The sequence below is a fragment of the Ovis aries genome, chromosome 17 (assembly GCF_016772045.2).
Source record: "Ovis aries strain OAR_USU_Benz2616 breed Rambouillet chromosome 17, ARS-UI_Ramb_v3.0, whole genome shotgun sequence".
In the NCBI taxonomy this organism is placed as follows: domain Eukaryota; kingdom Metazoa; phylum Chordata; class Mammalia; order Artiodactyla; family Bovidae; genus Ovis; species Ovis aries.
In genome coordinates, this window is record NC_056070.1 from 69,882,973 (window position 1) to 69,904,321 (window position 21,349).

The window sequence follows — 21,349 nt, forward strand, 5'->3', positions numbered from 1 at the left end:
TCTCTCTACCTCCCTTGGGGATGGAGGTTGGAGGGCGGCCGGGCAAGGTGTGCCCACGTCCCTACTCAGGCAGCTGGGAATGCGGGGTCTCCCGGAGGGTATTCGGGGAGCTCTTATTCCTCCCCCGCCGCAGCAAAGAAAGTATCGAGTCTCAGTTAAGGCGGAAGGGGATTTAGTGGAGCTGGGGAGGGAAGAGAGAGGGGTTAGGAGGGACCCCCCCACCAATTCCATTCCTGCCGGCTCGGGGACGGGGCGTCGGCCCTCAACGAGGGAGGTGCTCCCGGGCCGCTGAGCGCTTCATTCTGTCCCCAGGGCTCAGGCGGGGGGTGGGGGAGTGGCGCCCCCAGACCTACAGGTCTGCGTGGTCAGGAGTGCCTCCGGCGGGCCTAGCGGGCGCCCGAAGGTACTCCGGGGGCACAGGCTCGTCGGGCGACGCCTTGCGGTAGAAGCCGAGCTCCTGCACCAGCGCGTTGATCTCCTCGCGGGTCATGTCGCTGAGTGGAATTCGCTGCAGCCGGAGAAGGGCGGAGTCAGGGCGCCGGGCCCCGCCTCCCCCGACCCCCTCCCGCCTCCCCAGGCCTCACCTCCAGTTCCTCAAAGCGGTGGCCCAGCAACACGAGCTCTGGGTCGGCCCCCGGCAGGTGTCTCATCGCCAGGTTGTGGCTGCAGACCATGTTAAGGCGGGTAGTGATGGGCAGAGGCGGGTGGGGGCTCCTGGGGGCCTCGTCGATGTGGACACTACTTGCTCTGCCCAGGTAGGGCAAGGATCCTCATTTACACATGGGGAAATTAGGGTTCAAAGAAGAAGGCCTCCTCTCTGTTCTGGGGTCTGTGCCGGTCATACCTAATCATTTTCTCTTGCCAACCCAAGACCACCTCGGAATTCGCGGGGCAGCTCACTCTCAATCAGCCCCACTTGTCAGATGAAAACCATTCATCATCTCTCTCAGTGAAGTTAAGTGGAAGGAGATTCTGGAAGATCCCCTCCCTCCCTTCCCTCCCCTAGAACAGAAAGAGGATACTAGAGTGGGATGTCCTGGGTGACGAAGGCCTTCACCTGCAGAGGAACCAGAGCATCAGGCCCCAACGCCCTCCAGGTACCAACTCTGAAGCCCAGTGTCACAGAGCAAGTCAGGCACAGGCTCTTAACTCCCAGCCCAGGGACCCTCCCCCATCCAGTCACTGGGACCATGCTGCCCACCCCTCAGAAGACTCAGGGAGGACAGAGCTGAGGACTCCTTCCTTCAAACTCACCTCCTTCAGGCGATTAAGCTGTCATCCTCCACATGTCTGGAGGGGGACAAAATGGGATAGGTCAGGAGCCTCTCACATCTACCCTCACCCCCATTTTACCCTCATCCCCCGACTAGGCTGGGGCGGGCTGTGGATTACGCCCTGGAACAGAGGTTCGCAAGATGTGGAGATGGAGGCAGAAAGGGAACTCTGTGCAGATAGGGAAGCTGAGGCCTAACCACACCAGAGGGCAAGAGGAGCAAAGCCAGAGGCCTGAAGGGCACTTACCAGCCTTGGAGCTCTTGCCCGCACATCTTACTGATGGTTGTGCCTGGGTGCTAAAGTCACTTCAGCCATGTCCAACTCTTTGCAACCCTGTGGACTCTAGCCCACCAGGCTCCTCTGTCCATAGGATTCTCCAGGCAAGAATACTGGAGAGGGTTACCATTCCCTTCTCCAGGGGATCCTCCCAACCCAGGGATCGAACCCGCATCTCTTGGTATCTCCTGCATTGGCAGGTGGATTCTTTACCACTGGCACCAGGTTGACCCAAGAGAAATGATCACCCTACTCCCCTCAGGCAGTAGAGACCTGGGCCAGGCTTGTGGCCCCAAGAACCTCAGGGTGGAGGCCGACCAGAAGGAAACATCTCAGAACTTCCCTGGGAGGCCCCATTAGAGACGCCTACCATCTGGTCCCTGCCTCAGCCCACGCAGAGCCAAGCCGGCCCTCCCTGCCACCTGCGGCCTAGCCCTACAGACCATCTGGTTGCTTCCCCGAGAGGCCCCTCCCATACTCCCTGAAGGGGAGCTAGCTCCCAATGGGAGTCCAGACCCTAGGACTACCATTCTTGTCCTCTTCAGGCCTTCTTTCTCCTCCCCCTCCACCCCCTCCACTGCCCTCCCCCCACCCTTTTTTTTTTTTTTTTCAGGGAGAAACCTAAAGCCCAGAGAGGGTCTGTGACGATCCAAGTCACACAACCAGACAGGGACTTTGATGGGGCATTCCCTGGCAGGGGAGGGCGGAGGGATTCCTGAGGAACAAGTGTTGGTAAGGCAGTGAGGCAGTTCCCAGCTCCCTGCCCTGCGTGGCAGAGAGGCTCCCAGAAGGTCATCCCTCCCCTCCGGGGAAAGAGAGAGAGACCAACCGGAACTGGGGTGGGGAGGAATTCCAGGAAAAAAGAGGACTGGGGCGGGGGAGGGGTGGGGCGGGTGGGAAGTTGGGCTCCAGAAGGCAGATTTGGGAGTCACTAGCCAGAAGTTAAGGGACAGAGCCAAAGTGTAGGGGCCCGTTGTCCGGCCAGATGGGGCGCTAGGGAGGGGTTCAGATTTCCAGGCCGCAAGATCGGGTGTCTGGGGCTCCCACGGTGGGTGCTGGGGCGTTCTGGGTCTGGGAAGTGGGAGGGGCAGTCCCGGGTCCGAGGGGAACGAGGGAGTCTGGAAAGTCCTGTGCCAGAACGGGCAGTGATTGCGAAGTTAAGGAGTCACGGGGCTTAGGGGCGGTGGTCCTTAGGCTGGGGGGCCGCCGCACTCACCTCTACCCGGGCTCGGGCCAGGCCTTGTAGACGGTTCCAGTCGGGCCGGAAGGTGGTGGTGGCGGCCGCGACTGCCGCGAGGAGGAGCAGCAGGGGCGGCGGAGGCAGCGGGAGGTGCATTGAAACCCGGCCGAAGATGGTCCGCAAGCTGGAGGTGAACCGCCCGGCCACTGCGCCACGTCTGGCCCGGAGAGCTGGCCGGGTCCCCGCTGGAGGTCCCGCCCCGTTAGGGACCACGCCTCCTGCTCTCGGTCTCCGCCCAGGACCTGCGTGGGGGCCGCCCGCGCGGCCCGGCGGGGTTTGGGCTCCTCTCTGGCCCGCAGAGCTTTACTTTCCGGGTCCCAACAGCGTCCACCCTCCCTCTGCTGACCGACAGGATGGATGCTCCGACTGGATGCGTCCAGACAGTGCCCCGGTTCGCCGGCAGAGGGCGCAGGCGGGAGGCGCACAGGCACCGGAGTTTCTGGGTCAGACACCCGACTGGAAGATGGGGAAACTAAGGCCTGGGGAATCCTTGTTTGTGTGTTGTTTTCTGTTTGTTTTGTTTTTTTACTTCTCTAGATGAGATTCCGGTCTGGATTTTAATTTCCTGGGCAAACGTTATGGCGATGGGAATATTACGTCGGAGCTGGGAGGATAAAGGGGTTAATACACATGAGAGCAGAGAAGGCAATGGCACCCCACTCCAGTACTCTTGCCTGGAAAATCCTAGGGACAGAGGAGCCTGGTGGGCTGCAGTCCACGGGGTCGCGAAGAGTCGGACACGACTGAGCGACTTCACTTTCACTTTTCACTTTCATGCATTGGAGAAGGAAATGGCAACCCACTCCAGTGTTCTTGCCTGGAGAATCCCAGGGACGGGGGAGCCTGGTGGGCTGCCGTCTATGGGGTCGCACAGAGTCGGACATGACCAAAGCGACTTAGCAGCAGCAGCAGCACATGAGAGAGCTCTTTAGAACAGTACCGTCACAGCACCTCAAAAAGGCCCAATGATCTCCTTTCTACAAGCTAGGAAACAGGCTCAGAAAGGTAAGACGATTAAATTGTAGGTCTTGGATTTGAACCCAAAACATTCCCGTGTTCATGTCACCAAGACAAAGACGACTAGATCAGGATGTCACTTCCCCTCTTCAGTCCTCAGGCAGACATTGTGCACTGGTCGCAGTGCTTTTTTCCCACTGAATCTGGACTGGAACTCAGAATTCTCAGCATCCAGCCAAGGCTGCATTATGGCTTTCACGGAAGCTCAGTAGTTTTGCCTTCCTGGGCCCCTTCCTTTATTAAAATATCTTACATTAGACATTGGAGGGACTACCCTGGTGGTCCATTGGTTATGACTCTGCCTCGTAATTAAAGACAGCACAAGTTCAATCCTGACAACTAAACCCATGTGCCACTAGAGAGCCTGCTGCCCCAAGGAAAGTTCCCTAGTGATTGCGAGGAAGATGCCACGTGATGCAGCTAGATAAACATTTTTAAATTGAATTTTACAACTGCTTTGATCTTAAAAGAAATTAATATAATCCAGGCTAGGTTCATTATTATTCATTCATTTTTTTCTTCCGATTTAAAAAAAAAATTAAAATTAAAACATTTTTGTGGGCCCCTAAAAGTATGATGGGCCATAGACACTAAACCTCATGGATAAGTCAGGTCTGCCTAGAGCCCTTCATTCATATCATTACCTCCCATTCACTGACTTGATTGTGAAGATATAATAGGCTTAGGGCTGTTATTTAATATTCATTGTCCATAAATACATGAGGACACAGTAAATATAATTGGTTCTATCCAGATTATTGAAATGATAAGCTATGTCTAACACTGTTTACTGCTGTGAAAGTGGGAATCCATCCAAGCTTTCTGAAAGGCAACTTGACACATTAAATCAAAACCCTAAAAATATTTTTTCTACCCAGTATTACACTTCTCAGAATTTGACCCAAAGTAATCTTGAGAGAGGGAATCAATGGTTAGGTTAAGATGTTTATCAAGACACTGTTTACAATGGGGAAAAACGAGCTTGGACAGAAGCATGTCATCGCAGGGGATGAGATAAGTAAATGCTGGTGCTTGCTTAGGTTGGGCTTCCCTCATCGCTCAGTTGGTAACGAATCTGCCTGCAATGCAGGAGACCCTGGTTCAATCCAGAGAAGATCCCCTGGAGAAGGGAGATGCTACCCACTCCAGTATTCTTGGGCTTCCCTGGTGGCTCAGCTGGTGAAGAATCCTCCTGCAATGCAGAAGACCTGGGTTCGATGCCTGGGTTGGGAAGATCCCCTGGAGAAGGGTAAGGCTAGTGAAGTGAAGTTGCTCAGTCGTGTCTGACTCTTTGCGACCCCGTGGACTGTAGCCCACCAGGCTCCTCCGTCCATGGGATTCTCCAGGCAAAAATACTGGAGTGGGTTGCCATTTCCTTCTCCAGGGTACGGCTACCCACTCCACTATTCTGGCCTGGAGAATTCCATGGACTATATAGTCCATAGGGTCACAAAGCAGAATCAAGCGGTTGTTTAAAATGATGTGGCATAGTGTTGAATGACATGGAGAGTGTTCAGTTATGGTGTTAATTTTTTTTTAAGCTCTAAAACAGTAATATCAGTTGGGAATTGTGATGCTCCAGGTTGCAAGTCACAGAAACCGCAAGTTAAATGGGCTTAAATGATAAATGGAATCTCTTGGTTCAAATAACAAAATATTTCAGGGAGGGAGGGCTCAGATGAGGTTTGATCTGGTTGATAACGTCACCAAGGCCTGATCTCTTTCCATTCTGCTTTCCATAACATCAGTTTGTCCTTAGCACAGTTATCTGCCTGGTGTCAAGATGACTGCCAGCAGTAATCAGGACCACTACAGACTTCTTCACTCATCTAATCAAGGGGAAATCTTTTTTTTTTTTTTTTTTGTAAACTCCTCAGGAGAAAAAAACAAACTTTCTTTCCCAAAAGCCCCCAGCAAAAGTTTCCTCACTGTTCACTAGGTCCATCCATGGTCCAATCAAGTGGCTGGAGAATGGGAATGCTCCCTGACTTAACTGTTTGGGATCCATTCCTGAAGGCCGTCAAGGATATGAGCTGCAAAGGATGTTTCGGTAGCAACAGAGTAGCCAAAAAATTGTATAAAATATGTGTATATAAATATATATCCTAGACCAAAACACAAAGTCTGGAAGGAAACAGCCCAGGAAATCAAAACGGTCATCTCTTGGTACTTGAATCTATAGGTGAATTTTTTTCCCTCCTTTACAGTATTTTTTCTGTAGTAAGTATGCATCACCTGAACACAAACAGTAATCTTTGTTTACAAAAATAATGGGTCACAGCCTTGGGTTCCCACTACCCCACACCATACCCCAGCAAGGGCCCCAGACTGGCTGAAGCCAGAGGCCCCATGGAGCCTGTGGCTTTTCCGCTGACAGAGCCAAAGCTCGGTGCCTCATGGGCCCACACTGTTCACTGGACAGGTGCCACCAAACCACTCTCGTTGCATTAACCTGGACACTGTGGTCTCTGGAGGGGCCGGAGCCTGAGCTGCTGCGTGTTGACTAGCCAGCTAGTGGAACCAATGGTAGAGACGCTGGGCACAACAGTGCCGGGAACATTCTGGCATCGGCAGCCACAAGAGGCCCAGGTTCTCCCAGAACAGATCTCTGCTCGTAATCCACACCCTGTGTGGCAGTCTGGAATCTAGGCCAGCAGGCTTCCTCAGGTGGGGCTGGTGCTGGGGTTTAGACTGTGACAATGCCAGGCTCAGACAAGGTCAGGGTCAGTTCTTAGCCTTCGGCCACATTCAGAACTGAGGCTGGGGCTGGAGTCCAGGCTCAGTCAGTGACTGGGATTTGGTCTCAGTGACTAAGTCCAGCGGTCAGCCTTTGGCCAGTTCAGTGCACAGCTGTGTGACCAAGGGTCAGGGCTCAGCCTGTGACTAGGTTCAAGACTCAGCCTGCCCCCAGGCCAGTTAATGACCACACTTGGGCCTCAGTCTCCACTTGGACTTGGGACCCAGTCTAAAATCAAAAGTTAGTCTGGACCAAGGTTAGAGTTCAGTCTGTGACTATGGCTTGGTCTTAAGCCAGGATTCAGGGGTGGATCTGGGTCCAGAATAGAGGCCTCAAGTTGGGATCAGGCTTAGTCAGGCTTGGATCAGCCTCAGTACTTGACCAGACAGAGTCAGGGCTCAATCTAGAGATGGGGTAGAGGCTCATTCTTAGTGTGGGATCGGGGCTCAGTTAACACCAGATTGGGCTCAAGTTGGACCTGGGATCAGGGCTAGGATTTAGTCTGGCTCTGTGCTCTGTTCTGAGCTCTGATAAAGATGTTTCCAGAGACCTGGGAGCTGAGGGCAGGTCAGCATTGCAAGAAAGGAGGGCCCCCAGGCAATCTTCCGCGGCTGCATTAAACCTCTCCTTGCTTGCTGAAGCCGGTTCTCCTAGAGCCTTCTAACCTACATGGCTCTGCTGCCCGAGATCCCCTCGCACCAGAATAAAAATAGCCGCTCACTTCAGAGCAGCTGACAGCAGTGCCAGGCTGCCTGGGAGGAGGGGGAATTGAGGAGAGGGAGGATGGATGCTTGAGCTGGGCCCCAGCTGTGTGACCTTGGGAAAGTCACTCTTCCTCCTAGAACCCCTTTTTGAGGGCCAGGGTGGGACATGAGGATGCCACCTCCCCCAGAGGGGACAGCAATATAACATGTGGCACTTGGTATCAGTAGGTAACTCAGGAGTGAAGCCTTGGGAGGAGAAATGCTCCAAGCCCAGTATACTTCCTCCTCCAGGAAGCCCTCCCTGATGCTTACCTCGTCCACCTTCCCACAATACTCCATAGCATCCTCTACATCTCAAATAATTTCTCAGCTAGTAGCCTTCCTTACAGTGGGCCTGGGTCAGGTGATCAGGGAGCCAACCAAAGGTGGATAGACCCTTCTGTACCATTACCATCCTCAGGCACCCTGGGAGGTGGATTGAGGAAGAGGAAGAAGAAAGTCTCTCCCTCCCTTCCCTGCTTCCGGGGGATTTACTCTGAGCCAAAGGGCCGTGTGGGCACATGTCCATCCTTTCCCAGCCAGAGCCTGGCACACTCCGTATCTTTGCACCTGCTTCTGTCTCTGCTTCCCAGGGCATTTCTTCTCTTTTCAGTTTGGCAACGCAGATTCCCCTCCAAAGAATGGGTTCACAGCTTCCTGGTGGCTCAGTGATAAAGGATCCGCCTGCCGGGTCAGCAGACACAGTTCGATCCCTGGTTGCAGAAGATCCCACATGCCAGGATGAGGGGATGGGTGTGGTGGGGAGGGGCGAACTAAGCCCGGTAGCCACAACTCCTGAAACCTGTGTGCTCTAGAGCCCACCACAACCACAGAAAGGCCCACGCAGCAACAAAGACTCAGCACAGCCAAAATAAATTATAAACAAATTACTAAAACTGATGTGGCTGAATCTTTTTTTTTCCCTTAAAAATGAAAGGGTTCAATGGGAACCTGTGTGGGGGAGAATTATCCACCATCTACGTGAGAACCCCATGCCCTGTCCCCTCCTGGCTGGGTAATCCCTAGGGGGACTTCTTCCTCTCTCAAATTGGGATCTGATTACCAATCTCACAGGGTTACTATGGAGTGATTGAGCTAATGCATCAGCCACCTCCTTTCCTGTCCCTGACCCAAACAGCCTAGAGGGGAACACTAAGATTCCCAGGGGGGCAGAACAAGATGTACTCTCTGCCTTGGAACACCGCCCCCTACCCCCAGGAGTGAAGGATGGGAGCTGGGAGCCAGGAGGTGCCTCCGGAGACAGCCGTCTCCAGGGGGGCGGTTCTCCCTGGCAGCTGCCCCCAGCCTGCCGCCCTGAGCCCCAGAGCCTGTTATCAACCTCCTTAGTCATCACACCAGGAGCTCAAATATAGCTTTTACCCTGTTCCTTTCTCAGCCGGGGTCCGCCCCCCACCCCCTTCCTGTGGCAAGGCCATGTCTGGGTCTCAGAGCCTCCTTTCCTTCCCCTCCCCAGGAAGACAACTATGTGGGGTCTGTTTCGTCATCCGCCAAATGTGCAGGTGGGAAGAGATGATGGTGGTGGTGGTGGCGATGGTAACTCCAGGGCAGCTACCTTCACGGAGAGCTTGCTTATGCCGGCTGTTGCTGCTGCTTTTTCGTCACTCGGTCTTTTCTGATCTTTGTTACCCTATGAGCTGTAGCCCGCCTGGGTCCTCTTTCCATGGGATATTCCAGGCAAGAATACTGGAGTGGGTTGCTGTTCCCTCCTCCAGGGCATCTTCCCAACCCAGGGACTGAACCTGCTTCTCCTGCACTGAAGGCGGGTTCTTTACCATTGAGCCACCTGGCAAGCCCTGCTTGTGCCGGGCTCTGTGCTAAACCCTTCATATGTATTATATGGTTGAATTCTCACAGCAACCTTAGCAGGTAGCTCCTGTTTTTAGTCTGCATTATACTCAAAATCTGAGTGACTCTCCAGGTCAGTCAGTGGCAGAGCCAGAAACAGAGTCCTCTGCAGAATCTGAGAGATGGTGGAGACCCTGCAGAGGACCCCTCTGCACGCTTATATATTTGCCTGACATTTGCCTGGCTTTTCAAAGGTATTGATGTCCCTATATCAGCCCAGGTGGCTGAGCCTTAGGACTGGTTCCTGGGACCCAGATCTGTCCTCTATCACTTCCAGGGTTGCAACAGAAGCCAACTACTCCTGAGGGCCTCAGTTTTTCATCTGTAAAATAGAAGTCAGAGGGCTAGGCAGGGTAGGTTCAAAATTCCTTTCCATTTCTAGCAGCCTGAGCATCACCACCACCATCTCCACACTCACCTTCTCCCTCATTGCCACCCCATCTTCACCTCCAACTCCACCACCACCTCGTCTTCCGTCAACATAACAGCCCCCAACGCCTCTCCTGCCCACATCTCTCCTCCGCTTTTACTATAACCCTCGTCACCGTCTCTTCATTCCGCCCCCTCCACCATCACCAAACTCTGCTATCACCTCTACTGTTGCCATGACCATCACCTCCACTATCCCTTCTATCACACTATCCATCCCATCACTGTCGTCACCTCATCCCCTGCAACATCACTGGCGGTCCTCCCCTTCCATCATCATAATTGTGTGCGGTTTCCTCTCCACCCCTGCAGTCACCGCTGTCATCACCTCCCCCATCACCACCCAAAGACAACCTTTCTACCCCAGGACCCTACTGCAGCCTGGGTCTCTGGCTCTTCAAATTCCAGCCTCACAGAGACACTGGGCCCAAACTCAGACTAGACCCAGAGACAGTGAAGCGGAGGTGGGAAGCCCATCCAGGAGAGGGGAAGGGGGCATCTGTCCACATGACCTTTTTGCAGGGGGCCACACAGGCCCATGAGGACACAGAGGGCACTGGTGGCCAGCAAGGAGCTCTGGGCCCAAAACCGAGCATTTTCTGCCTAAACGGAGTGAGAGCATCCCTTTCTAAGCAATCGAGCAGTTCTGGAGGAACTGAGATTTCAGGGACCGCTTAGCAGACAAGAGTGAGAGTGGGGGACAGGCAGAAGCAGAGCAACACTTCCCTAGGTGTGGGAGAGACAAGGCCCTGTGCTGGGTCCTGGCCAAAGAAGTTCCCAGGCCTGTTTTTGACCCTCTCACCATCTGTTTCCCACTGCTTGGCCTTTCTCCACCCTAGTCCCCTTCCCCCAGAAACCCCAGTTGGCTCTTGTGGGTCACAGAGGCAGCTCTCTGTCCTCTCTGAGACTCAAGGGACCTCCCCACCTCACCAGATGACCTTGAGAAAGTCCCTCTCCCAAGCCACACCCAGTGAGTCCTGGAGAAGGAAAGCTGAGAGGAGCCCCCCGGGCCTGGCGGTGGGGACAGGCGGCACGGTGTCTACAGAAGAGGAGGGGCTGGTGTTGAGGGTGAGATGGCAAAAGGGCTCCAGTTGCTGGAGCCTGAGCGTCTGGCTCTGGGATGGGAAGGATAGAACCAGGAAGGGGGCCGGGCACCCGGGCCTGAAAATGGGGCAAAGGTGGGGGCCAAGGCAAGCCCTGAGTTGGCAGGGAGTCAGGAAGGTCACAGGATCAGGGCCAGGACCCCGGTGTCTCCAAGGCCCTGGAGAGGGGGCTGATCCTTTGAGTTACCTTACCCTCAGGTATGTCAGCGCCCCCCCTTGAGTAAAGGCTGGCCAGGCCCATTGGAAGGAGGGTGAAAACAAAAAGAGAGCTTCCACTATGCTGGGACCTGTTCCAGGCCCATGGGCCCACTCCCCACCCTTTCCTCTCCTACCAACACCATTCCAGGTTCAGCAGCCCGTCCCCAGGGGGTAGGCCACCTTGCCCGACCACCTCTAGGTTGGAAAGTGGGTCCCTGTGCCTTTAAATTCTCAGCAGGTTGAACCGACTGATGACATCACTGGTTCCCGGGGAGCGGAGGAGCTGGAGCTGGAGCTGGAGCCGGGAGGGAACCTGGGGCTGCCTGGGCTGCAGACATGGAGGGCCGGGGCGTCGGTGGCAGCAGAAGGCCAGGGACCCGGGCTGGCCTGGGCCCCCTGCCCATGCCCCATGGGATTTCACAAACTGGGGCACCCTCCAAGGTAAGACCCCTAAAGCTAGTCTTGCACATTCCTGATCCTTGGTCCCACACCCCACACACATTGCAGGCACCTTGGTGCCCCCAACTGAGGGGCTGGCATTCTCCTCTGCCCACCAAGCAGGGACTGGGCAAACAAGGTACCCTAGGGTCTGAAGGGGTAGCGATGGGATACCCAGAGAGTGATGGAGTTAGCCATCTCCAGGACCCTATGGGAGAGCCCTGGACTGGGTATCAGGGGACCCAGCTGTGCTTCAGCTTTGCTGTGTGACCTTGGGCAAGTTGCTTGTCTTCTCTGAGCCAATGCAAAATGAGGAGGCTTGTCCGTGAAGACTGAAACTGTGACATCTGGGATGTCTAACTTGTTAGTACTGGAGGCGGTGTGGTGTTTAGGTGGGGTGTGGAGTGGGACACTAGAAACCAAGGAAGATGCCCAAAATGCAAGCCTCAAAGAGCTGAGTTTGGGGACAGAGGTGGAGACAGTTTCAGGTTCTCTGAACCGAGAAGGACGCGGGATACAGGCAGAACTGCATCTCTGGAGGCAGGGATGGGGCCGCCCCAGGGTGAGTGCAAACCTTCATCTGCCCTCCCTGGCAAAGGACACTTCATCCTGACTTCTGGAGACAGGGGCATCAGAAACAGGACAGACGGGAAAGGGAGAGGGCCTCCCTTCTGGGCCCAATGCCCCCAACTCCACTGCCAGACAGGAAGAGGGTACTTGCTGGCCTGCTTTCCCAGGTGAAGTGACGAGGGTAAGAGGGTACAACTTGCGCACAGACGTGTGCCACCAGGATCAACAGAACCCTGGACTTGCTCTGGATTTGAAATCACACTTGGGAGGATGGACAATTCTCTGGAGCTCAAATGCAATCCTAGCAAATGAGCTCAGAAATGCAGAGAGGTGAGACCAGGCTCCCCAGGATCAGTGTGGCCACAGACCCTTCACCAGTTTCCTTCACTTTACAGACAGGGAGACAGAGGCCCTAGGCAGGGAAATGCTAGCCTACGGGCACACAGAGCTGGGCTTGGGGTCAGCATGGCGAGCCCCAGCAGGGCTCTTGCTCCTGCAGGAGATCTGGGAACAGGTGAAGAGGACAGAGGGGACTGTGACCGAGGAGTTGGGGATGTTTGCCAGAGGAGAACATGAGGGTTCCTGGGTACAGTGGAGGAAGGGGGGCTGTTTAACAGGCTGGACCCAGGATGTCCAGAGTGGGCAGACCTGGGGGGTCAGATCAGTAGCCCTCGGCCAGGAGGGCAGCACGGACTGTAGGGGGGTGGGGCGGTGCTCAGGGAAGCTGGCTCCAGCCCCCCAACATTCCAGGGTGGCGAGGGAGCAGATGCCAGCCAGGAGGTTAAGGGGAGCGCTCAGGCCCAGGCTTACACTCTGCTTCCTGAAAGTCGGGGATTTTAAACTCTGCTTCTATGAAAGAGGTATCACAGATGAGAGAGGGGATAGTTTTCCGTGTCCAGTTTCCTTTAAAAGAGAAACTGATTCACAGCAGAATCGACTGAGGTGAGAAATTAGGAAGAACTTCCTCAGAAAGATATGCCTTTTCTAGCTAGACAGAGTCTGCTCGGATCTCTGTGAGGTGGAGGACTGCTTAGGGTTGGTTGACCCTGAGCCTTTGCCCAGTCCTATACAAGATGGGGGTTTCCCAGGTGGTACTAGTGGTAAAGAACCCACCTGCCAATGCAGGAGACGTTGAGATGCGGGTTCGATCCCTGGGTCAGGAAGATCCCCTGTAGGAGGGCATGGCAACCCATTCCAGTATTCTTGCCTGGAGAATTCTTGCCTGGACAGAGGAGCCTGGCGGGCTACAGTCCATGGGGTCGCAAAGAGTCAGACATGACTGAGTGACTTAGCACGCACGCGTACAAGATGGACTCACGTTTTCAGCTCCCAGCGAAGAAGTCAGCCCCAGTGCCCTTGGAACCGCGGTTGGCTCTGACGCCTGTGGGGCCACGAGCAGCAATTCCGCCTTCCTCAGAGGGCCCAAGGCTGGCTCTGGCGTCTCCCCGACCCATCTTGGCTCCAGCGGCCACCCCTGGAGGGCAGAAAACAGCTCCTGCCCACCGCCGCTCCGGCCTAGCTCCAGCATCAGTGGGCCAGTTGGTGATGTCTGCCTCGGCTGGGCCGAAGCCTCCTCCTGCGACCTCAGGCTCAGTCCTGGCTCCAACGTCCCTGGGGCAGCTCCTGATGTCTGCCTCAGCTGGGCCAAGGCCTCCCTCAGCTACCCCGGTGCCCAGGCTGGCTCCATTGTCCAGGGACCACAAGCAGGTGCCACCTGCCTCCATGGGACCCAAGCCAGCACTGGCTGCTTCAGGCCTGAGCCTGGCTGTGACATCTGAGAAACAGCCCCCACAGCCCCCCTCCAGCCCTTCCCCAGGGCCCAGTCCGGTTCTGTCGCCATCTCAGGAACAGGTCCTGGCTCCAGCATCCGTGACGCCAGCCCTGGCCTCCACAGGATGGACACCAGCTAAACAGAGGGACGCTCCAGCCCCTAGACCTCCGCCCCATTCTGAAGGGCATCTCCCGGCCCCAGCTCAGGCATCTAGTGCTGTGGGCTCCCCATCCTTGATCCAAGGCCCCCCAGATCCTCGGGTCTCCCCCTCCTTCAGAGCCCGGCCTGAGGTCCCCCGCAGCAGCCCTGAGGATTCTGTCTTGCCCCGGCCACCCCAGACCCTGCCCCTGGATGTGGGCCAGGGTCCTCCAGAGCCTAGCACTCGCTCCCCGGGACTTCTGTCCCCCACCTTTCGGCCAGGGGCCGCCTTAGCCCAGACTGTGCCCCCACCTCTGCCCAAGCCGCCTCGGTCTCCCAGCCGCTCCCCCAGCCGGTCCCCCAACCGCTCCCCAGGTGTCCCCCCAGCTCCTGAGATGGCCCTCCCCAGGCCTAGCACCCAGAGTGCCGGGCCTGGGGAGCGTCTGAGTCCCAGCCTTCAGCCCAGAGAAACTGCAGTCCCGGTGACCACCTCCTCTTCTACACCCACCTCATCATCCTCCTCTTGGTCAGCCCAGCCCACCTGCAAGAGCGACCCTGGCTTCTGGTGAGGGCCTTCTCCCGAGAGGCTGGCTGCCAAGGCTTGAGCTCTGAGGTTGGGCCCTACTCTGCCCCAGCTGACCCCCCTAAGGAAGAGTCCCTGGGGGTGTGAGACCCACTCTGGGACCCTCAGGAGACAGCAGTCCCCTCGGAAGGGACTTGCCCACCCCTGCCTCAGTTGATCTCCCCTGGAGAGTCTGGTGGGAGGGGTCCTGGGCCCACGGTGGGTCCTCCTGAGGGTATTCACCCACAGCTTGTCTCCCCATTAAGAGCCCTGTGGGAGGGAGCTTGAGGGTAAGGGGTGGCGCCCAGTAGTAACCCCTCCCATCCCCCCATCCCCAGGATCACTGTGGTCACGTGGAACGTGGGCACCGCCATGCCCCCCGACGATGTCACGTCCCTTCTCCACCTGGGCAGCACCAGCGGTGACAGTGACAGGGCAGATATGATCGCCATAGGGTGAGGGGGCAGGGCGAGCAGACTCCCTCCTGAGACATGATCGCCATAGGGTGAGGGGCAGGGCGAGCAGACTCCCTCCCAGCCCCTTGCCCATGGGAGCGGTTCCTAGGGCGCCCCCAATCCGAACACCGCCTCGCCATCCGCCCCCCCCCCTCCGCCCCCCAGGTTGCAGGAAGTGAACTCCATGATCAACAAGCGGCTCAAGGACGCGCTCTTCACGGACCAGTGGAGCGAGCTCTTCATGGACGCTCTGGGGCCCTTCAACTTTGTGCTGGTAACGCCTCCCTCAGCCGCCCCCCGGGGAGGTGGAGCCCCCCTGGCTTCCCAGCGCTAGCTCTGCCTTGACTCACTGCGGGGCCCGCTGAGCCTCTGTGGCCGGGTCCCTGAAATAGGAGGATGGAGGAGCAGATCCTTAAGGACCGGAAAAGGCGAGGGCGGCGTGGGAGCCGCGTCCCGCCGCCCAGCCTCCTCTCGCCTCTGCTGCAGGTGAGCACCGTGCGGATGCAGGGCGTCATCTTGCTGCTGTTCGCCAAGTACTACCATCTGCCCTTCCTGAGGGACGTGCAGACGGACTGCACGCGCACTGGCCTGGGAGGCTACTGGGTGAGCGTGGAAGGGGCCTGGAAGGGACCAGGGACCTAAGGCGTCTGTAGACTAGTCCCCGGCCCCCAAGCAGTGGCAACATCCCCACCCCAAACTCCACCCCTTACTCTGAGACCTGCCTCTCCCCACCCACCGCTACCTCTCCTTTTCTAGACCCCACCCCTGTCTATAAAACTTTCCTAGGTGGCAAAGAGGTCAAGAATCAGCCTGCCAATGCAGGAGACACAGGAGATGAGGGGAAGATCCCCTGGAGTAGGACATGTCAACCCACTCCAGTAATCTTGCCTGGAAATTTTCATGGACAGAGGAGCTTGGCGGGCTGCGGTCCGTGGGCTTGCAGAGTGGCCGGTTTCTATTCGCACCACTTCCTAGTGTTCCATTCCTTTCCTTAGAACCCACCCCTCTCCAAGCCTGCACCAGTCCTGAGCCACACCCGCTGACCAGGCCCACCCAAACCCCGCCCCAGGGCTCACCTCCCTGCCTAAGCCCCGCCCACGACCCGCCCAACCTGTTTCCCCAGGGCAACAAGGGTGGAGTGAGTGTGCGTCTGGCTGCCTTTGGGCACATGCTGTGCTTCCTGAACTGCCACCTGCCGGCCCACATGGATAAAGCGGAGCAGCGCAAGGACAACTTTCAGACCATCCTCAGCCTCCAGCAGTTCCAGGGGCCTGGCGCTCAAGGCATCCTGGATCACGAGTATGGGCCTCTTGGAGCTTGGGTGGGGCTAGTGGAAGAGGCTGGAGAAGGAAGTGGCAACCCACTCCAGTATTCTTGCCTAGAGAATCCCGTGGACCGAGGAGCCTGGTGGGCTGCTGTCCATAGGGTCGCGCAGAGTCGGACACGACTGAAGTGACTGAAGTGGAGGAGAAGTGGTAGGAAGGCCCTGTAGGGAGAGGCGGGGCCTATGGGGGCGGAGACCACCCACACTACGTCTAGGAACCGGAATGCGGGAGGGCGTCCCTCATCCGCCTGCAATGCAGGAGACCCCGGGTTGATTCCTGGGTCGGGAAGATCCTCTGGAGAAAGGATAGGCTACCCACTCTAGTATTCTTGGGCTTCCCTTGTGGCTCAGCTGGTAAAGAATCCGCCTGCAATGTAGGAGACCTGAGTTCGATCCCTCGGTTGGGAAGATCCCCTGGCGAAGGGAAAGGCTACCCACTCCAGTATTCTGGCCTGGAGAATTCCATGGACTGTGTAGTCCATGGGGTCACAAAGAGTCGGACACGACTGAGTGACCTTCACTTTGATCGGGAAGTGGATGGATCCTGCAGGATCGATCTTTGCTGAGGGGCAGAACCTTGCTGGGAGTCAGAACCTGACAACTCACTCAGCCCCCGGTGTCATCACTGGGAGCAACTACCACTGTCAGGTTGGATGGGGGCAGAGAAGATGGAATTGGGCTCTTCTTCCCATGAACCCCGCTGACCACCCCTCCTCCCTTCCCGGAACAGCCTCGTGTTCTGGTTCGGAGACCTGAACTTCCGCATCGAGAGCTATGACCTGCACTTTGTCAAGCTTGCCATCGATAGTGAGCAGCTCCACCAGCTCTGGGAGAAAGACCAGGTGGGGGAATTGCAACCTGTACCCCAAACCCCAAGCACACAAAACACGCCCTAGGACCACCTGTACCCTAGGTGATGGTCCTTGCCCTCACCTGCTCTGCCCAAGCTCTTGTCCAATTCTCTGCTTCTGGACCCTCACAGCTCAACATGGCCAAGAACACCTGGCCCATCCTGAAGGGCTTCCAGGAGGGGCCCCTCAACTTTGCACCCACCTTCAAGTTTGACGTGGGTACTAACAAATATGATACCAGGTGAGCTCAGCCCCAGGACGAGAGGTGGGGGTGCAGGCTGAGACAGGATAAAGGGGATAAAGGAATAAGGATAAAGGAGAGGAAAGGGGATCAGGGGGGCTCGACTCACGGCCCCTGATACTCAGGTTACTCCTGCCCATCGCAGTGCGAAGAAGCGGAAGCCAGCCTGGACAGACCGTATCCTGTGGAAGGTCAAGGCTCCAGGTGGAGGTCCCAGCCCCTCAGGAAGGGAGAGCCACCGGCTCCAGGTGACCCAGCACAGCTACCGCAGCCACATGGAATATACCGTCAGTGACCACAAGCCTGTGGCTGCCCAATTTGTCCTGCACGTGAGTCCTGGCCTCCCCTCATGACATCCCCAAACCCAGCTCAGCATCCCACTGCCCATGGGTAACCCCAGGCCCTCACCACCATCCACTTATCATAACAGACTGGGAGTGGGATTATGATCTCCGTTTTTAGATGAAAAAAACCCTGAGGCTCAGAGACACAGCCTCCGTTTCCTGGGGTCACATGGTTAACAAAGGGAAGAGTTAGGATTTGAACCCAGGCTAGGCTGATTTAGAAGAGGATGTCTTTTCCATTCATTTCTAGCTCTCCTTTTCCAAGAAATGGTTAGGGCAATTGTGTTGAAATCCACATATTCAGTAAGACGAGCAAACTCAAAATATATACTCAAATGCCATGTAGTGTTCATTCACATTCACTTATTATTTATTTACCATCTTACCGTATGTGGTGGAGAGAGGGAGTAGAGATATAGAACAACATACAGCTAGACTCGGAATAGTTACTATAAAATTTAGCTTTGTGTTTAGGATTGAGGCCCCTACTTGCGAACGTAAAGAGGGGAAATCCAAGAATGTCAGAACTGGATCTTAGAGATCGTGTGATCCAACTCTGTTTTTTTGTTTGTTTGTTGTGTTTTTCCAGGAAAACGGAGGCTCTTAGTGGGGTAGGCATGAGCCCCAGGTCACACACAGGCTCAGTGGCACAATAGGGTGGAGCCCACTTTCCAGCCCTGAAACCCAACTCTGGGCTCTCCGATTCTCTTGATCTGATAAGATGGAGCCCAGCAAGCCAGAGAATATTTTCCCAGCTATCTTTGTCATATGATCAGTCGGCTGGACAGCAGCCAGTGTCCTCAGCTAGGAATGGAAATCTGCCTATGTCTGGCTTCCCATGACCTTTGGTAAAAGCCTTGAATGTGAGGTTTAATCCCCAGTCAGGGACCTCACCTTGAGAACCACTCTTTTTGGGTGCTCTATCCTGCATTCTTTATCTAGAACTCTCCCTTATGAAACCTGTTGAGCGCCTCCTCACCTCCTCCTCTGGCTTTGCGCCTGAGCCTGTGTAGGATACGTCAATGTGTCACCCTTTTGAATGTCCTGGTAAGCCCCAAGGAGGTCCACATTCTCCTCCTGGTTTCACTGATGAGGGAAACAGAGCCTCAGGGAACTTCAGTCCTCTTACCCAAAGCAGCACAGAACAGGGCTCAGCAGGAGTTTTGACCCCGCAAGGCCCTGGAGGGTGTTTCCAAGACCCCAGCCTGGTTCCTGCTATCGGGTACCCAGGGGCAGGGAGAGGAGCTGCTGGTTTCTTCTGAAGCAGCTTGGCTTAGAAGCTGAGGCGGGGAAGAAAGTGGAAACCAGATAAACGGGAGCCAACAAAAGCCTGAGGATGGTACCCCCTGAGTCCTTCCCCAAGGGACAGAGCTGGAGCCAGCACCCTGGCGACCTGCCACCCCAGCAACGTCATCCCCATGGTGACCCCCCGATCAACCCAGGTGACCCTGGGAAGAGGAGACTCATGGTTATCATTTGTCTCCACAGATTGGTAACAAACAAGGTTCATAGTGGTCCCTTAGTACAGGAGGGGGAGCTGAGTCTCACTTAGGGTGGCTTGGGACTTACCTGAGGTCCTGAGCAGGTTAGTAGCAGAGCCTAGAAGGTCTTCTGGCTTCTCCCCAGAGCTCTACTTGCCAGCTCAGGGGTGTTCAGTTTAGCCCAGAATATCCAGGGCATCGTGGGACTTTACCTGTCTCCTTTGTTAGTGTATAAGTGAGTCATTCATTGAGCACCTACTGTATATTGAGAAGTATATAGGATGCTTTATATGGTATCTCACTGAATCTGCAGAGCAACCCCAAGAGTTAAATGTGAATGTGATCCATCAGAGTTTACAGACAGGAGCCCAGGTATTCAGAGAGGTCAAGAAACTCACCTCGGGTCACACTGCATGCCTGTGGCAGAGCCAGGGCCAAACCCACAGTCTACCAAGGGTCAACACTGTGTTCTCATTCACTCCCCACAGAGGCTAAGGACAAAAGGCCTGAGCTGGGAGGCAGGAAGCCTGGCATTTATCCTGGGCCTGCTTCTCCTGTTTCCCAGTCCATGTAGTGGCCTCAAAGGCCCTTCATCTCAGCCCATTTGTGCTGACTCAGGCCCAAGGGATCTAGGTGCAGAGAATGCTAGAGGGTCTCCTCTGATATTGCCCCCTGCCCCTGGGCAGTTTGCTTTCAGAGACGACGTACCTCTGGTACGGCTGGAGGTGGCAGACGAGTGGGTGCGGCCAGAGCAGGCCGTGGTGAGATACCGCATAGAGACAGTGTTCGCCCGCAGCTCCTGGGACTGGATCGGCTTGTACCGGGTGAGAAGGGCAGGGGCGGTCAGCAGATCGGGGAGGGAACTTGGGGCCTGAAGGGGCAGCCAGGGATCCATACGGGGCTTCTCCAGAGTTTGATGTCACCCAGGGAGGCTGCTAGGGTCACCGTTACGGGTCACGATCCTGATTGCTCTCGCCCCAGGTGGGTTTCCGTCACTGCAAGGACTACGTGGCTTATGTCTGGGCCAAACACGAGGATGTGGACGGGAGCACCTACCAGGTATTTAAGGGGAGAGGGAGAGTGGGAAGAAGCCCTCATTGCCCTTGGGGGCTCAGGATTCAGTTTCAGGGGTCCTGAGGCTGCCTCCCTCACCACAACCTGGGCCTAAACCTCCCGACCCACCAGGTGACATTCAGTGAGGAGTCACTGCCCAAAGGCCATGGAGACTTCATTCTAGGTTATTACAGCCATACCCACAGCATCCTCATTGGTGTCACTGAGCCCTTCCAGGTGAGTGCTCCTGGCTGCAGGGTTTGGGGCTGGGGGTGGGGAGGTGGCTCCAAAAGACTCATTTCCTCTAGAGCCTCTGCGTTCTCTGTGAGCTCTACAATAGCCTGACCTTCCTGGGCCTTCCAGGGAGGGCGGGAGGGGTTCCCAGAGGCCTCCACAGCAGGTTAGGGAGAGGGGCACCCCAGTGAGCAGCCTCGCTCCCGCCGCCCCCAGATCTCGCTGCCTACCTCGGAGCCGACCAGCAGCAGCACAGACAGCTCGGGCACCAGCTCGGAGGATGAGGATGACAGCACCCTGGAGCTGCTGGCACCCAAGTCCCGCAGCCCCAGCCCCGGCAAGTCCAAGCGGCACCGCAGCCGGAGCCCAGGCCTGGCCCGCTTCCCCAGCCTCGCCCTGCGGCCCTCTTCCCGGGAGCGCCGGGGCACCAGCCGAAGCCCCTCGCCCCAGAGCCGCCGCCTGCCCTGGGCGGCCCCCGAAGGGGGCGGCGATGGTGGCAGCCAGGGCAGCAGTGAGGAGGGGCCCCCTGGGCTGCCGGGGGCCTGGGCCTTCCCACCATCTGTGCCTCGAAGCCTGGGCTTGCTACCCGCCTTGCGCCTAGAGACTGTAGACCCTGGTGGTGGTGGCTGCTGGGGACCTGATCGGGAGGCCCTGGCCTCCTCCGGGAGCCTGTCTCCCAGCCCCCAGGGTCGGCAGGGGCTGGAGGAGGGGGGCCTGGGGCCCTGAGGGTGGGGTGGGCGGGCGGGCCCGGGGGCCCCCACTCTGCCCCAGTCTTCTGCAAACCCGCCTGCCTCCCACCTGCCGCTGCTCCAGCTTGATCTGCACCTGCCACTCTGTTCTGGCCGGGGGTGGTCCCCCACACTCGGTCCTGGCACCTCAACTGTGACAATCAGCAAAGCCCTATCCTGGCCCCCATCTGGAATGGGGGGTGGAGCAAACCCAGAGGTCATTGTTTAGGAATTAAATTCTCCAGCTTCACTCCCGACTCCTTCCTAATTTGCTA

At 56.6% G+C, this 21,349-nt stretch overlaps 2 protein-coding genes across 5 annotated transcripts; one reads left to right on the plus strand and one right to left on the minus strand.

The window, feature by feature from the left end:
* Positions 1-155: 155 nt before the first annotated feature.
* SELENOM (selenoprotein M) lies at positions 156-2,978 on the minus strand. 2 transcript variants are annotated; one of them, XM_027956807.3, is made up of 5 exons: positions 2,768-2,978; positions 1,255-1,290; positions 1,023-1,057; positions 585-663; positions 156-508 (listed from the first exon to the last, which is right to left on the minus strand). In XM_027956807.3, exons 1-5 carry the CDS (start codon positions 2,885-2,887, stop codon positions 350-352), a joined length of 429 nt encoding a protein of 142 aa, XP_027812608.1. In that variant the 5' UTR covers positions 2,888-2,978; the 3' UTR covers positions 156-349. The 2 variants fall into 2 exon arrangements, with proteins under 2 accessions (XP_027812608.1, XP_042090789.1); XM_042234855.2 differs by having other exon boundaries at positions 585-666.
* Positions 2,853-21,324, plus strand: INPP5J (inositol polyphosphate-5-phosphatase J). 3 transcript variants are annotated; one of them, XM_027956798.3, is made up of 13 exons: positions 2,853-11,325; positions 13,219-14,366; positions 14,702-14,818; positions 14,984-15,092; positions 15,305-15,421; positions 15,942-16,117; positions 16,873-16,984; positions 17,125-17,234; positions 17,380-17,563; positions 19,746-19,883; positions 20,041-20,118; positions 20,245-20,349; positions 20,563-21,324. In XM_027956798.3, exons 1-13 carry the CDS (start codon positions 11,221-11,223, stop codon positions 21,070-21,072), a joined length of 3,009 nt encoding a protein of 1,002 aa, XP_027812599.1. In that variant the 5' UTR covers positions 2,853-11,220; the 3' UTR covers positions 21,073-21,324. The 3 variants fall into 3 exon arrangements, with proteins under 3 accessions (XP_027812599.1, XP_060257303.1, XP_060257304.1); XM_060401320.1 differs by lacking the exon at positions 2,853-11,325 and having other exon boundaries at positions 14,318-14,414; XM_060401321.1 differs by lacking the exons at positions 2,853-11,325; positions 13,219-14,366; positions 14,702-14,818; positions 15,305-15,421 and having other exon boundaries at positions 15,021-15,304.
* Positions 21,325-21,349: the final 25 nt, after the last annotated feature.

Bases quoted from the DNA above. Each gene is read 5' to 3' on its own strand.
- INPP5J (XM_027956798.3), top strand. From the start codon at position 11,221: ATGGAGGGCCGGGGCGTCGGTGGCAGCAGAAGGCCAGGGACCCGGGCT. The intron at 16,985-17,124 runs GTGGGGGAATTG...GGACCCTCACAG, and splicing joins AGCTCTGGGAGAAAGACCAG to CTCAACATGGCCAAGAACAC. The intron at 17,564-19,745 runs GTGAGTCCTGGC...GCCCCTGGGCAG, and splicing joins CTGCCCAATTTGTCCTGCAC to TTTGCTTTCAGAGACGACGT.